Source organism: Crocodylus porosus, unplaced genomic scaffold (genome assembly GCF_001723895.1).
Source record: "Crocodylus porosus isolate Cpor-Errol unplaced genomic scaffold, CroPor_comp1, whole genome shotgun sequence".
Taxonomy (NCBI): domain Eukaryota; kingdom Metazoa; phylum Chordata; order Crocodylia; family Crocodylidae; genus Crocodylus; species Crocodylus porosus.
The window spans coordinates 3,165,692-3,182,029 of NW_017728938.1; the positions used below are offsets into that span (position 1 = coordinate 3,165,692).

At 47.0% G+C, this 16,338-nt stretch overlaps 2 protein-coding genes across 4 annotated transcripts in view; one reads left to right on the forward strand and one right to left on the reverse strand.

Moving 5' to 3' along the window:
* CUNH3orf18 (chromosome unknown C3orf18 homolog) overlaps positions 1 to 13,941 on the reverse strand; it is a 21,458-nt gene extending 7,517 nt beyond the window's left edge. Inside the window, exons 1-3 of one of the 2 annotated variants that reach the window (XM_019547476.1) lie at positions 13,856 to 13,941; positions 5,741 to 6,151; positions 1,016 to 1,041 (exon numbers count right to left, since the gene is read on the reverse strand). In XM_019547476.1, the coding sequence (XP_019403021.1) occupies positions 1,016 to 1,041; positions 5,741 to 5,974 (260 nt within the window). In that variant the 5' untranslated portion in view covers positions 5,975 to 6,151; positions 13,856 to 13,941. Of the gene's footprint in view, positions 1 to 1,015; positions 1,042 to 5,740; positions 6,152 to 13,855 lie in introns of those variants that run through there. The other variant, XM_019547477.1, reaches the window with a different exon arrangement.
* The window catches only part of HEMK1 (HemK methyltransferase family member 1), a 56,477-nt gene continuing 54,069 nt past the window's right edge, over positions 13,931 to 16,338 (forward strand). For both annotated transcript variants that reach the window (XM_019547474.1, XM_019547475.1), the window contains exon 1: positions 13,931 to 14,014. The gene's annotated coding sequence lies outside the window, so the exon portion shown is untranslated. The remainder of the gene's footprint in view (positions 14,015 to 16,338) is intronic.

The window sequence follows — 16,338 nt, forward strand, 5'->3', positions numbered from 1 at the left end:
CCTGGGTCCCCAGCCTACGGTGGGCAGCCCTTCCTCATCCTGTGTACAAATCTGGGGGACACATGCCCCCCATGCCTCCCTTCGTGGCACATGCAACAGTGGGGAGATGCCACTCTCCCTGCCCCGCTGCATCCAACAGATGAGTTGCCCACATGCACACAGCATTTATTGGTGACATTATTGGCTACACTGGCCAAAAAAAGCTGATTGCTGATAATGTTAATTTTCCTTTTATGAGTGATGATCCAATATGGACTGATATATTGGTGCACCCCTATTGAACTAGCTAGCTTGGGGACTGTTAACAGTCTGGTCATGGTAGCATGAAGCTCCAGTGGGCTGCAAAACTTGTTTCAAAAGCACCTTCAGTTAGCCTGTACTAAGATGCAATCTGTCCCAGCTACAGTGGTAGTTTATTACTATTTCTGGTATCTCTGTACCACATTGTTGTCACTGCTGTGATTGCAGTATAGATGTACCTTACAAGGAAATATCACTGAAGCAGCCCGCTGGAACAGAGTCCCTTCTGCAAACATGGGGTTGGGGCTAACTGGAATTTAACAGACCTTCACTGCTCTCAGTGCTACACAGGCCGCAGGTTCTTTATACCAACACAGGCCTCCTGCCTGTTTAGGATCTGATGAAGTAAGCTTCTGTTTATGAAAGCTTATGCATCTCTGTCTTAGTCTGTAATGTTCAAATCTACCCTGCCTTCTGCCCTTTTCCTTAGCCCACCTCAGACATGAATGGTAAGAAGTTCTGAGAAACCCTCATCCCACAGGCAGTGGACCACAACTGTAGGGGAACCCTTCAGGAGCTGGTTTTAAAAGGCAGCCTAATACACAATGTAAACCAGTTGCTCTCTCCTACTTCTTCAGTGGCTCAGCTAGAGTTGGTCCCAGCAGATCTTGTTCTCAAAGGGACCACCCTCTGCAGCCTCCCTGTTGGCTGGAGACTTCCTGGCCTTAGCTGTGAAGTATTAAAATGCTCCACCCAAAAAACAGACAGCACATACCTCTTTCTCTTCCTGATGTACAGAACCTAGAGGAAAAAAAGAAATGCCATTATGACAATTCTGTGAGTGTCACAGCTTAGACCTCTGGGCTTCTGAATAGGACATGTCTAGTCCAGAAAAGGAAGAGCCCAACAGACATCTGGAAGGGATTGCTGGGAAAAGCTGAGAATCTGAGAATAACAGGGCGCATCTACATGAGACATGTTACTGCACAGTAGAGCTAATTACTGCACAGTAAGCTTCCACATCTACATGTGCAGGTGTTTACTGCATAGTAATTGGCTCTTATCATGAGTAAATTTGCTACCTGCAAATGCAAGTAGCAAATTTACTCATGATTAGTAATGCACAGTAGCGCATTAGTAGTATAGACCCCTGACTGGGATCAAATGTGCTCCTGGTCAGCTGAACAGCAGGGGGTCAGAGATTGCTCCCTGTCCCTGGGAGCTGCCTACAGCCAGGGCACGGGGACAATGTCCCTCTGCCCTGGCAGCAGGGAGCTCCCAGTCCCCACTCCAAAATCATGGGGTTAGAGCTGGGAGATTCTTATGTCCCAGCTCAAGTCCCACCATGGGATCCAGGTTAGGAGATCCTTCTTTCCTAATGCTGACCCCGATCATGGAGTTGGCACTGGGAAAGAAGGATCTGCCAGCCCGGGCCCCATGACTGTGGAGATCAGGCTGGGAGATAAAGATCTCCCCAGCCCCTGCTCCCTAGCCCCTGCTCCCTGCTGCCAGGTCAGGGGGACATTGTCCCTGCCAGGGCTCCAGTGGCAAAGCCCGCCCCAGCAATAGGCAGCCCCCACCAGGAGACACTGTCTCCTGGCCATGTGCTCCCTGTGAGCCCCTGAGCTAGCACCCAGGGGGAGCCTAGAGCTCCTCCCGGCTGCTGCAGGGGGCCAGTTCAGGGCCAGCAGGGGCAGAAGCAAATGGCTGCCATGAACAGCAAATCTGCTCCCGAGACCCTGAATGTGTACTCTAGAGTAAACTGATCCTGGATTATTTTCATGTTTAGATGCTCCCATAGACAGGGAAGCACCAATATCTGTAGTCACTGTACATCAAAAGGGGGCCACAACCTGTTTTTTTTGGTATATCAATGTAAATCCTGTGACTTACTGAACCACATGGAAGGTCAGCTGTTTAGATAGCATAGATTAGTATCTCTGTTGGTTGCTGGACAGCAATGACTATTTAGACCACCTGAGGACCTGGCCCTTCATGTTTTACATTCTTATTTTACCACAAAGGGTACCTGTTGTTATCTGCTGCTGATTAGAGGAATATGCAGCAAAGAGACGGGAATCTGTGATCTGTCACTCAGTAGGTGAGTTGCTGAACTGGAAGGGGAATCAGATCATAAGCTCATTCACCTGTTAGGCAGAAAGTGGAAGGGAACAAGAAGAATCAATTCTTTATTTGAAGGCCAATTTCTCTTAAAACTCCCAACAATTTAATCAGTAGAACCAGCTGCTGCAGATTTTTATTGCAGGCTATGAGTAAAATTTTCAACCCCATCCATGAGATGTTGAAGTTTGTGTCCATCAGAATTTCCACAAGACTCCCATCACTGAGGCTTTCTCCACAATTTTACTCAGCACATATAATATTCAAAACAGGGGGAATCAGAAGTGTTGAATTCCCCCTCCAGTTCAGCAACTCACCTACTGAGTGACAGATCACAGATTCCATGTGGACAGTCTTATTCAGAATTAGGGTGGCTTCAGTTCATATTAGTTTAAATCACTTCCAAAGTAAATTCAGCTAAACTGAATTATGGTCACTTTTAATTTATAATGGGCATTTTCTGACATGTTCTGATTAGAACTGAGTCTGCTGGAGTCAATTAACTGAGTTTCCTGTGTAGCAGGGCACTGAGGTGTGTGCTACGTGTGGGGCCGTAAGTGAGGAGCCCAGCTGTGGGTTGCCAGGGTAACCGGTAGGTGTCAGAGGACCGGAAGGGGCAGGGCCTGGCTCCCATATAACTCCCAGGCTGAAGCCAGGCAGGCAGTTGCCTGCCAGCAGCCATAGGGGTATGAGCTCTGCCGGAGTGAGAAAAAGGAAGAGGCTAGAAAGCATAGGCAGTTGTTCGGGTGAGAGATGGAGAAACCCAGTGACAGACTTGAAGGTGATTATGGCTTAGGTTTACATTATAGCCAAAGGGCTTGAATTTGCATTGACAGTTTACGACTGGAGGACTGGATGAGGCTATAAGGGGATGGAGGAGGCCTCATAGGGGAGCCATGGCCGCGTGGAGACCCCAGAGAAGCCCTGGAGGGGGGGGCAGCGAGAAGCCCCAGAAAGAGGGCTGTGGAAATTCCGAGCGCCTGTGGGGCTCAGAGAGTGAGATACACAAAACAACGTTTGGTACATCTGCGAGGCTTGGGGCATGGCACGCGGGTGGTTGGAGCCATGCATAGCCCATAAGGCTGGGGTGTTCGGAACCCCATTGTATAAACAAGGATTGGGGTAGTAGGAACCGTGACCAGGAAGACGAGAGGTAACCTCCCTTTAACTTTCATAAGATCAAGATGTGGCAGGCAAGAACAAGGGTGCATTAACGCAAACTTGGCATGGTAGGAGGCGCTAGGGGAGAGCATGGCAACCCTAGGATGTTTTCCCCCACCTGGTACCTCCTCGAACATTTTAATCCAGTGGGCTGCAGTGTCTCAGGTGTTCAGCGTCCCGCATTTCAAAACCGCAATGGGGCACTTTAACTAAACCTCATTTGACAAGCTTTAGTTAAAGTGCCCCCTCTACCATTTTGAAATGCAGGATGGTGAATATATAAGATGCTGCAAGCATTCTAATTAGAGCAGCTCCTGAGAGCAAATTAATTGAAGCAAACTCAATTAATCGTGTCTCTGGAGTGTGCTAATTAGCATGCTCCAGCAGCCTTGGTGTCACATATTCAGTGTCCTCATGCTTCAAAATGATGGTGGGCTTCTTTAACTAAAGCTTGTTGAATGAGCTTCAGTAAAAGTGCTCCTGCCACCATTTTGAAGCATGGGACACTGAATACATAAGCTGCTGCGGGGATAGGCGCTGACCTTTTTTTTTTGCCAGGGGGGCCTTAGATGATGTCTCCCCCTGCCCCACCTAGCAGCATGGATGCAGGCTGCCTGCTGCAGGCTCAGGGCTTTCTGCCTTGCTGCCCTCCCCCTGGGAGCCCTGTGCTGGCCACACTGCCATAAGAAGGTGTCCCCTGCTCCCCAGCAGCAACGGGGGGCACAACTCCATGCGGCCACTCCTGGTGCTGCCAGGCAGGTAGGGGGCACCTTGCCATGGTAGTGTGGTCAGTGCAGAATTCATAGGGGGAGGGCAAAAGGCCAGGGGACCCCCGAGGCAAAAGAAGGCAGCCTGTATCTGCCTCTGCCCCGTGCACAAATCTAGGGAATATGTGCCCCCTCATTCCCCCTTCTCAGGAGTGCACACAGCAGCAGGGAGCCAGCCCTTTCCCACCCCATGTACCTGTGGCTTTGTCCAAATCCCTGCCTCAGGCCTGGGCCCCATGCAACGCCTTGCCCCCCCCAGGCGCAGCCCCTGCCCCACTCCCTCCCTTACTATGGCGGCCTTAATCTGTTCTCCCCCATAGGCTTACCTGGAGGCAGCTAGGGGAGCTACTCCCTTGCTGCCTGGGGCTGTATTCCTGGCCACATACATATGTGCACACATGCACATGGTGCTTCCTACATCCCACTCCCGGCACCCCTTGTAGGCTGGAACTCTGCCAGCCTGCAAGGGGAAACCTGCTGCTTCCTGTGTTTTTTCCATGGTGAACACAAAAACTGGATCCCTACACGACACTGCGAATCCTAGACAAATGCTGTCCGGGAGTCATGCAGCTCAGGACTGGGACTTGATGTTCCCATTTCAGGACCATCCTGCCAAATTAGGGACAGGTGGTCACCCCACCCTCTTCCCGATGGGGCCAGGGCCCTCGGGTTCCCATGTATTCAGTGCCTATGGCTGTGGGCACTTTAACTAGAGTGGCTCCTGAGAGTCACTCTAATAAAAGCATCCCCTTTCTTCCTGGAGCATGTGTAAAGACCTCCTTAGAGACTAACTGGTTAGGTGAGGCTTGAGTTTTCATAGCAACGACTTGCTTCCTCAGATGCTACTAAAACTACGAAAAAGCTCAAGCTCTCTGAACCAGTTAGTCTCTGAAGTGCTATGCTGCCCTACCTCTTGCCCAATTCTAAATGAGTGTCCATGCCAAACTTTAATATGGTTCAACTAATCCACTTAAAACATTATTTCAGATTAACCTTCTCAAGGGTTCCCATGTAGATAGGTCCACTCAAAGGAGTTATTCCAGATTTACAACTGAAAGCAGACTACTTCATTACCTTTTACATAAACTCCCCAACACTATGAAAATAAAATGCTAATATTCCTTATGGGAATTGGTTCTTGGCATCCCCCTAGCCCAGCCAAGCACTCTGCCTAGAACCAAACCAGGATGTTCCTAGCACTACTGAGCAGTTTTTTAGGATTATCATTGCTCGGGGGGACCTGGACTATTCCCAGGCTTAACTCTTTCTGAGCACTGGTGACTGAAAATTGATGGACCTTGAGAAACTTCTTGTTCCCAGCACTGTTGCATGGTTTTTGATGTAGCGGTTCTTTCTCAGTTTGGTCAAGTGATGTGAATCAAAACAGATATGGATATATCAGAGCCACATTCCCTCTTTTTAGAGAGGGAAATAGCTAGTAGGTCTCTTACCATAGCTACAGCCAACCCAATCACTGTAATGATTCCAAATGACAGCAGCATTGTGCCCATGCCAGGCCCACTGCTGGCCACATCAGGGATCTTGGTGCTGTTAAAGCTGGTGGTCTCAGGGCTTATGGTAGCAGTTTCTGGCACAGTCCCATCCACAGTTGTCCCTGGATCAGGTTCAGAGGTGGTAGTGCTGGTGTGGTACAAATTATGTACAGAGGATGTGCTGTAACTCATCCTGGACAAGAGTCCCACCTCCTCTTGCACTGAACTGTTGTCTCCACCTACTTAAGACTCGTCAGTTTCAGTTAAAAAGCATAGTGTCTTCTCTACTATCAAGGAAGCTCATGTGAAAGTTACTCTGTAGCATTTTCTTTGATGGACCTCCTTCATGGGAAACTTCCTGGCTTCTTCCTGTGCAAAAGAGATGCAGACAAAACTTTACTGATATACAGATGTTCTGTGAAAATCACAGAGATAGTCCTGGCCATTACATCTTCCAAAGCAGTCATTTATTTGGAAAATAATGTTTAGAGTCTTTCAGGATACCCAAATTAAGATAAGGGCCAATTTTTCAAAGGTACTGAGCATGTCTATGTGAGACACTTTACTGCGCAGGAGACTAATTTGCTGTACTGCTGGATAGTCCCACCAGATAAGTGGTATCTGGCATCACAGTAAATTATTGCACTGAAAGGCATATGTAGATAGTGACATTCAGATTAGTTTACTCTGGCTCAAATTGACCTGGAGTATATTCAGTCACATTAATTGTCATGTAGACATGCCCATTGAGCACCCTGCAATTTCAGCTCAAGTCAGTGGGAGCTGTGAGTATTCATTTTCTCAAAATTGGTTGGTGAGAGGCCTATGGGCCTCACCCACAACTGGTAAGGAAACAGTTAATTAGGTAGCTGGCCACTGCCCAGCCAGGATGCAAGCCTTGCTAGGGCTACAGATAAAAGGAGTCCAATGACAGAGTCTGGTGGTTATTGGGCTGGGAACCAGTTGGCTAGAAGATTGGCTGGCTGAAGGGATAAGGTGAAGGCAGCTGGGGTAAGACCAGGTGAACTAGGATGAACTAGGAACTAGAGACTAACAGTCCTCAAGTGAACTAAGATCAGCCAGGAAGAAGCCTCAGAGGCCGCATGCTGAGACTCCGATGTGTGCCAGGCTCCTCCACATGTTCCCTTTTGTGGAATTTCCTTCTATGCCTGACTTGAAGCTGGGTTGGGGAGACGAGAGGAGGAAGTATGGTGAGAACTGACCACCTGATAGGGAGTCTCAAGAGGAGCTCCCAAAGGCACCCAAAGTCGACCTATAACTGAATTCTGTTGCTTTGTACCTTCTCAAACTCTTGCTGATTTAGTTTTCCTGTTGCTGTTCCAGCTCTGCCTTCTCATGGGCACTTAGCAGAGCTGTCTGGCTGCCAATTCCTGATATACAGACTGTACTGCAAATGAATATATCTATTTGATCTGGTTCCAAGAGGGGCAGGGCTGCCCTCACCAGTATGAACAGCATGTTCCTAAGTCTCCTGATTTGTTTCCTGTTTTTCCCACTGAGACGAGTACAAAGATGGAATGAAACTTATTGGAGGGAAAGGGTAAAATAACAGATGTGAAGCACACCAGCTTGAGGCTGTGTTCTAGCAAGCCAAAACCATTCTTTGTCCAGTTCTGACAGAGTCCTTGAGAAGATGCTGTACTTATTACCTCCACTACTGTTTCTTAACCCTTCGCTCCAGGCCCTGATAAGGCAATTTTCTTGGAGGGAGTGGGTACAATATTTTTTTTTTCACCAAATGTTATAAAGAAGGTTAATTCAGGGGATATTTGGCAAGTTACCAGAACAAACAGAGGTCAACCCACTCAAATGCAGTCTGTAACTGGTGGCTGCTAATCACCTGTTTCTAAAGGATTTGTTCATTTGGACAGCAACTAACAAATTCAGCAGCAAGAAATGCATCTGCATAACCCTTTTCTAAGGCAAAGGTGTAATGATGTGGCTGGCAGCCTAGATGGCTGCCATGCACAGAGGCAGCAGTGATACTGCACCTATGGCACAACCTTGTGGTAGCCACAGCTTTTTCCACCTCCTGCCCTCTTCCTCCCTGGTCCTTCCCCCTCAGTTGGCACCCAGGGCAGCTACCCCAGTTCCTCTGCCCTAGTTATGCCACTGCTTCAAGGCCAGGTTTCTTGCACCCAATTCTGAAAGTAGTCCAATGACACAAATTGACTGGTTGAAAAAGATGGTTTGGGGATGGAGATTGCCTTACTTCTCCTATGGTGTACTGGTGGTAGGAGAAACAGGAAACTGTAATTCCCTAATCCTAAGAATGGAATGGATCTGAAGGGTTCTTTAAAGAGTGATAATAACATAGACCTGTAGCACTTCAGTACCTAATATTTCTGTTCAAATTCTAGATGTGGATATATCTGAGGGGAGGGAATATTTTGGAGACTTTATAAGTCCTTGGAAAAGCCACTGGGGTGTTTTGTTTTTTTTAAGACCTAATTTCACAAAGGCTTGTGAAATGTTGAGGGGTGTGTGCATGCGCACCAGGCCATGTAAGCTGTTAAATTTCTGGGATGGAGAGGTAAAGATGGACATGAGGCTGGAACTGCAAAGGTGATCCAGTTCCTTCTTCCTATCCAGTCCCTGTTGCTATGGGGTTCTGAGTGCTTCCCAGAAATACACTATACAAAGTGATCAGCATTTGTCATTAATTATAGAAGTAACAAAATTACTCAGGGCAAATAGCCTTGCTGTAGCGTATCTGCTGTAGTCATCCTGTTCCTAATGCCATTTGTGCTGCATCTATATATGCTCTCTATTCTATCACAGAGGTTGCAATGCACTCTGAGCATATATTCCATAATTCCCAGAACAACTCCCTGAAGCAAAAGCTTCCAGATTTCTAGATGTCTTAGGGGGAGAGGAAGTGTCAGACTCCCACGTGTCGCTAGGAAAATGGTCTTGTCTTGTCTTAAAAACAACACTTCTGTTGACACTGTTCTCTTCGTATATCATGCTGGGGCACTGGTATGTTACTAAACAAATCTAGTGGACCACAACTACCCTTGTAGGCATCCACCCAACTATGAAGCTCATCTTCATGTAGCTTGAGGACTGATGAAATAATGTTCATTGTCTAGGCCTATTGAGCACATCGGTTCTAGTTATTTCCTCTCCCTCCTGCTGAACCTAACCTAGTTCATGATTGTAACGGCAGCTCAGGAAAAAGAAGGGGAAATAATGAATGGGCTTTGGAAGGCTGGGGAGCTCCTTTTGAGAGATTCATTCATCTGTGCTAATCAGGGAAATTATTAATGACAGTAATTAAAGAAAAACCCAAACAAGGTATTAAAGAATTAAACAAAGTTCATATACTAGGGTTGCTACAAAACTTGGATCTGGAATTCATACAACTCATACTTGAAACTGTAGTTTTGGTTTGGTTCTAAAACCAGAGGCTGTTTCCAAAAATCAGTCTGGGGGCCAGCATCATGCTTTAGACATGCATGCACACGCACTGTCATCACCAGAGTTCTGCGTATTTTGACTGATCTATAACTGGTGCCAACCCATTCCCAGTCAATAGTTAATTAGGGGGTATATCTTCTGCTAGAGTAAATCAGCATCTCTTCTCTGAATATAGTAGTACGGCCATGCCATCTCACAGAGGCAGCTACAAATTGGCTAAGTATTTCCAAAAAGCATATTTTTTTTTAAGTGGGGAGGTTACCTTATTAGGTTTCCTTTATATGGCTTTGATTTGCATTCTCCTATGGCCCCATCAACACTGGATTTTTCACAATGTTAGAGACCCATCATGACTTGGATGACCAGTTCAGAAGCCATATTATAATATTTCCTTTCTGAAGCCACATTCTAGCTTAGCTAGCTTAAGCTTCCCTTGATTGTCAGCCAGATAATGTATTACAGGTTCTATGGGGGACCCGGCTTTTACAATGATGGGCTCTTTGTGGATGAACGGGTCTTCTCCTGATGATGCTGAAAATGGTCCAACACTAGAGCAGCTTTGATATGTGCTGTGTGGCCAGAGCCTGCACTACATCATATATAGCTTTAGTACATTCTATTTCTGTGTACTCCATACACACAGGAGACACAAGGACCAGCACAGGAACCAGATTTTGAACTGCTGGTGAACTGGAGTAGCTCCACTGACAACAGCAGCCAAGAACCTGGCCTCAAGACTGTCTATGTTTCAATCAACAAATGTGTTTTTATATTGTCAGGGTCTCTTTGTGCTGAGGTCTAGTAGGACTGGGAGTCAGGACAGCTTGTGCCTTTTCCCTAAGGCCTGAATTTTCAAAATATGACTACAGTAGGAGTTGCAAGTGATCAACACCTCTGAAAAACTGGCCATTGATTCAAGTCTAAGACTCCAGGCTTCTTCAATTTTAGTTTTCATGTCATGGGTATGCTTTAGTTTTCTCCCATTTATGACAAGGACAATGGTACTTGTCCAAGTGCTTTGTGTTATCTGGATAAAAAGGGCAAGGATGTATTCATATTTGCTGCTATATTGGTATATTTTCATTCTGCTGCTGCGGGAACTGTCACCAAAAAGAAACATGCTTTGTAAATCAACCACTTGTAACACATGGCATTTGGTCACTGTGGGCTCATGAGATATGTGTTTTCAGTGCAAGAGCTTGTGGTTTCCCCTTAAACCATCATGTCAATGGCCAGTCATTGGCATGGCCTGCATGACCCGCTATGGCACAATCATACACCTATATATCTGTTGGTGCCTTAATCACTATCCTTCTCGGGGGAGTGGGCAGTGGTGGACTGATGGGGCGGGGGGGGCATGGCCACCGGCCTGGGTGGGGGTGCCAGCTAGGCCCTTAAGAGTTCTTATCACACAATGTGACTTTAAGTATTGCTATGAAAAGGATTGGAGGGGAATGGTGTGTGCAAGCCCTGGGTGCTGGAGACCCACGGTACATCACTGAGAGTGGGATGAAGCATCCACTGAACTGACTTCCATCTCGCTTGTAATTAGGCCATATCAGAGTCCAGCTGGTCCCAACCAGAGGATCAGGGCAGTTCATCCTGAGGCTGCAGAGAAACAGGTGCCATCTTCAACAAGCCTGGATCAGTGCCCTGGGTCCAGCCAGTCCTACCATGGCAATCAGGGCAGTCAGTTCCCTGAGGCTACATGCAACAGGCCCCACCCTCACTCCAAAATTTAAAAGCTAGGCTAGCCCAGCTACTGTGTCTTGACAAAGACTTTGGAATTTTCTCCTGACCTTCCTTACTTTAATTCTTTGCTTTCTGGCCCTGACGTGGCTCCAGCTCTGAATGTTACCACACCCTGACTCTGGCTCTGGCATACCCTGATTTGGCTCCAGCTTTTGACTCGGGTTCAGACTTCTGGCTCACCCTGACCCTGATACCAGCTTCTAGTTCCCTTTCACTGGCTTTGGACTCCTAGCTCCCTGGGAGCCTGGCACTTGGACCTTGTTCATGTATCAGGTGACCTCCTCTGACTGCCCACACCCTAGTTCCTAACACCATCCCCCTTACTGATAAACACACACCACAAGACTGGGGTGTTAGCTGATGTTTCAATGATCTCCTTGACCTTCATCTCTCCCTGTTGGACGGGGGCAGGAACAAAAGGCAGTGAAGACTCTGTCTTCTGGCTTATGTTAGCTCATGCCTTGCTTCTAGACCTGAGATCCAGCCTGATTTTCCTTAGACATTTGGGGATGGCTCCAGAGCAGCTACTGAGCCAATGAATTATTCAGGGTAAGGTTTGGGGAGATGCTTTCCCTAGTCTGTTTCAAGGACCAGAGAAGCCAGATGATTTTTGTAGGGTTGCCTACTATATCCGCTCAGGGTTAGACCCTACATTTGGGATCAGGAAGGAATTTTACTCCATAGGAAGACTGGTACTGACCGGGGTTTTTGCTTTCCTCTGTAGTGGGGGAGATGGTCCTCTTCCTCAGATCTCCCAAGTGCATTTTAACAACCCTTGCGGTAGCACAGCACTGACAGCCCTTGTTCCCCTGCTTTACCTGTGGCAGGTTAGATTTGGTGTCTTTGGGCAATATGCCTTGTCTCTGAAATCTATGAAATCTATGGAACTACATTAGGGCTGGAAGGGACCTCAGGAGATCGAATTCAGCCCCCTGTCCCAGGGGCAGGAAGTCAGCTGGGGGTCAAAGGATCCCAGCAAGATAAATGTCCAAATGTCTCTTAAAGGAGTCTGGAATAGGTGCATGCACCACGTCTGGAGGCAGTCTATTCCAGGCCTTGGGGGCTGGGACAGTAAAGAAGTTTTTCCTTATGTCTAGCCTGAAATGGTCTTGGAGGAGTTTGTGACCGTTTTGATCTTGTCATCCCTTGGGGTGCTCTGGTGAACAGGTGTCCCCCCAGATCTTGATGTACACTCCTTATATACTTATAGGCAGCCACCAGGTTGTGCAACAGGGTTGATTTACCAGTATGTAGTTTCAGGAACAAGCTATCTACAGCTTGGATAGGGATGATACTGGCTTGAGCAGGCATTGAACTATATCAGAGGTGGCCAACCTGCAGCACATGTGCCACAAGTGGCATGGGCAGTCTCTGTATGTGGCACATGATAAATCAGGGAAGGGATAGGCAACACAACAGCAGACAGCATAGGCGACTGGGAGGGGGTGCACAGGGTTGCACATGCCCCACCTGGCGGGGCTAGTGCCCACCCTGATGGCCGTCACTAATGCTGTTGGTAGGGTTGGTGCCCCCCCCCGACATGGCCGCCGCTGTCAGCGGCTTCTGCAGGTGCCCCCCCAGATTCAGGAGGCACCAGTCACTCATGGCAGATGGGGCAGAGAGCAGAGCAGCAGATTGGGCATGGAGAGGGCACAGGAGTGGCACTCAGGGAGAATACAGGGGTAATGTGTGCCACACCTGCCAAAAAATTTGCTCTCACTAGATGACCTCTGAAGGTCCCTCCCAACCCTCCTTTTCCATTATTCTATGATCAGGGTAATAGAATCCCAGCAGAGATTGCTCAGGGCTTTAATTTCATAGTAGGCCACTGTTCTTTCCCATCTTACAGAGGTATCCCTTTGAATTCGTTCAAGAAAATGACCCTCCCAGCTCGAACCATGAGGCACCTCAACAGATTAACTCATGTACAGCAGTTCAGAATGGTAAAAAGTTACTAAATGCTGTAGATCTGTCAAAAGTAGCCATTACTGATGGGACTCATACCCAGCATCATGAGGCTTCCCAGAAGGCAAATCTGCCTGCTAAGCAAGATGATCACTTTTCTTCTCTTCTCTATTTAAGCAGCAGCTGTATAAATCTTTCTAGGCCCTGATCTCCCATGTATTTTTTAGGACATAGGAGATGTATGTTTGCTGGGAGTCTGTCAGGTCTTCACTAGACTTTATACAATTACATTTTCTATTATTCCATATTACAAAAGACACTTCACATATAAAGGAATGTTCAACAGCTTGATTTTAACTAGAAAAAGATTTTAAAGCCCCAAATAAAGCAGGGTTTACAACATTCACCGACATAGATTTAAATCAGCATGTTATAGCATCTTGTTTTTCCTCAAGAAATCGGGTTCCTCCGGCTGGGGGGGTCTATGGAATTTAGCCTTTAGTTCATTCCATTCATTCTGGGATGTGACCGTGGAATAAGGGAAAAGTGGCAGCACTGCACGGAGTGATGGATACTCATTTCCTGTATCAGACAACGTCCGAGACAAATTCCAACTTGGGTGCTTCCTTTTGTCTTAAAGCCTTCACCCTGCACCACCCAGTGCAGAAATGATTCTTCACTTTCTTTTCTAAAAAATTATTGTGTAATACACAGTACTTGGTATAAAATAACTACCACACTCCTTCCCGAGAGTAACTGCATTTCAGTGGTGGATGGGTGATCTGTGCTTCTGTCACCACAGATTTAGGCTTTTGCTCTCCCCATTTCTCTCTTTGAATCCCAGTAGCCTGTTCTGACTTCACCCCTCTTCTCCCTCCCTTGCCTTCCTCCCACCTACTTTCAGTGCTGTAAACTGGTGCCCAGTTTCCCGCCCTCCTTGCAGCGCCTGAACAAAACAGTGACATCAGCACTTACTTAATTCCTCCCAGATGAGGAGTCGATTCCCCTTCTGGTTCCAGTCGTCCGTCTCAGACTGGGAGAGTAGCCTAGGCCAAGGCTCCCAAGCCAGCAGGCAGGCAGCAGGAGTACCCAGAGTCCACACAGACACAGTAACTGCTCACCTTCCCAGGAGAGGTACTGTCTATCTGTCTGTCTGACCTCCTTATCTCCCGCCTGAAGTGGGACCCTGGTGTCAAAGTCTCTGTGATGTGTTTGCTGGGGGACGCAAACCAATTGCCTTCTCCTAAAGAGAGCTGCTTCCAGTGAATACCGGAAAGCCACCTTAGCAGATGGATAATTCTTGGCTGACGACAGGGATGACGAGCAGCCTTAGGCAAGTGGAACTCAGAGTGCCCATGCTGGAGACAGGGGACCTGCTGCTGCTCCTATTGCTGCTGCTGTCATTGTGCTACTTGCCATTGTATTTTCCAAGATGCCAGGAGCAGCCCACCCTCTCCTCCGCTTTCTCTGATCTCGGGCTTTGATCTCCTTTCTGCTTGGGATTGGTGGGGAGAGGACTGGGTTCTGGCTTGGGGTTGGCCAGGCTGCTTGTCACTCCCGAGCTGTTTGGTTGCCGCTGCAGGGCGATTCTGAGGTTGAACAGTGGGAAGCTGGGATTTGTAGCACCCGGTGCTGACAGTTGGGAAGGCTGCTCAGATGCTCTGCAGAGCAGAGGGAAAAGGAAGGGTTCGTGAGCCTCAGCCAGAGCCCTCTTTGGGATGGTGTTTTGCCACCCTGTATTCCCAGTGGTTCAGGAATATGGAATGCCAGCCCTGCTCAGCTCTTGCCAGGGAAATGCATCACCAGGAACTTCATTTACAAGAGGGCATTGGTTCCTGCACCATCAGTGCAGAACCATTCTGCCTTTCACTCAGTGCAGTTTTCTCTCGTCCTTGGTAGTGCTAATACATAATATTTTGTTCTTCTTTGCTTTCATTGGAGGATCTTTAAAGCACTTTGAACTTTTTTGTACTGAAGTATAGTGGACATGTAGGACTACAAGGGACCACTTGGGTCATTAATTTAGTCCCCCACAATCACAGTCAACTATGCAGTAGATGTGAAGTCCAGACATGTTCATAAGAATGTGCCCTTTCCCTCCCCACAACACACGTGCATACCACGAGGCACAAACCACTATATACTATACTGTATATTTGTATACACTGTACAAACTTGAAACTTTCAGTACAAAAGATAAGAATATTCAGGAACTTCAATGTGCCATAGAAAGAGAGTGGGATTGACAAAGGTCACTACTAATGCCAAAGGCCCTGCAGTAGCAAGGATTTGTTAAATGAAATATGCCCAAAGAGTTCTAATGAGCAACTTGTAATTTCAGCATTTGTCTGCTGGAAGTTTTGAAGAGAGAGGCAATAGAGCTCCTGTGCACTCTTGGCAGTTAGGGCATCTTACTGGAATTACAGCACCACAATATCTGTCTGTTGTTGGTGAAATCAGAATCCAATCCACAGACCAATGGCCCAGTCAGCAAAGATGGACTCTGAAGTCTTCTACCCATCAATCCTATCTTCACATCCTCCTTTCTGAAAGATGTGACAGCTGCATTTTATATTAGTCTGAGCCCTTCTCCCACCCACAAACACAAAGGCAAAATCTTTTTTTATCCCAGGCTTAGCAGCAACAATGCCAGGGGACATATACCAGGGGAGACAGAGTCCTGTCTGGAGAACTGTATGTAGTTATTTGTTTCTGAAGTGTTGGTTTCGTAAGGAAAATTAAAGGCAGTAGGGAATAGGCAGGGATTATACATGACTAAACACCAACATCCAAAATGTTGGGATGTTTATTTTAGTGTAGTAGCATTGCTTTGTATTTTGACCAACCACATAACTACACAAGATACAAAAACCCCTTTGAAACATTTTGATAATGGTGTGTCTGCAAACAGGAATCTGGAATGAGAAATGACATGCCAGGGACAGCCTCTTGGCAGATTACACTGAAGAGAGACCAGTGATTCTCAACTTGAGTGCCACAACATCCTGGCATGCCATGAGATCTTTTTAAGGGTACCATGGGGTGCTACACAATATTAGCACTGTTCGATATGCAAACACCTATACAAGTCTTAGCCTTTCTCCCACCAACAAACACAAAGGCATAATCTTTTTTGATCCCAGACTTAGCAGCAACAATGCCAGGGAACATACACCATGGAGACAGAGCCCAGTCTGGATTCACAAAATAAGCCCAGAGATTTCAGATAAGAATCCGTACTGCTGAAAACATTTTGACTTGTTGCAGTCTTTTGGAATTCTTTGCAAATGAAGACTTGCTTTATTATTTTTCCATAATAAGAAAAAACAAGTGAAAGCTATGAGCTGGCATTTTTTGAGGGTTGTTGTCAGTCTAGCCAAGCTGAGAACTACTAAGCTAGACTCTTATATCAGTGACTGAAACTGGTCTCTTGAATGATTGATCATTATTTAATTGTA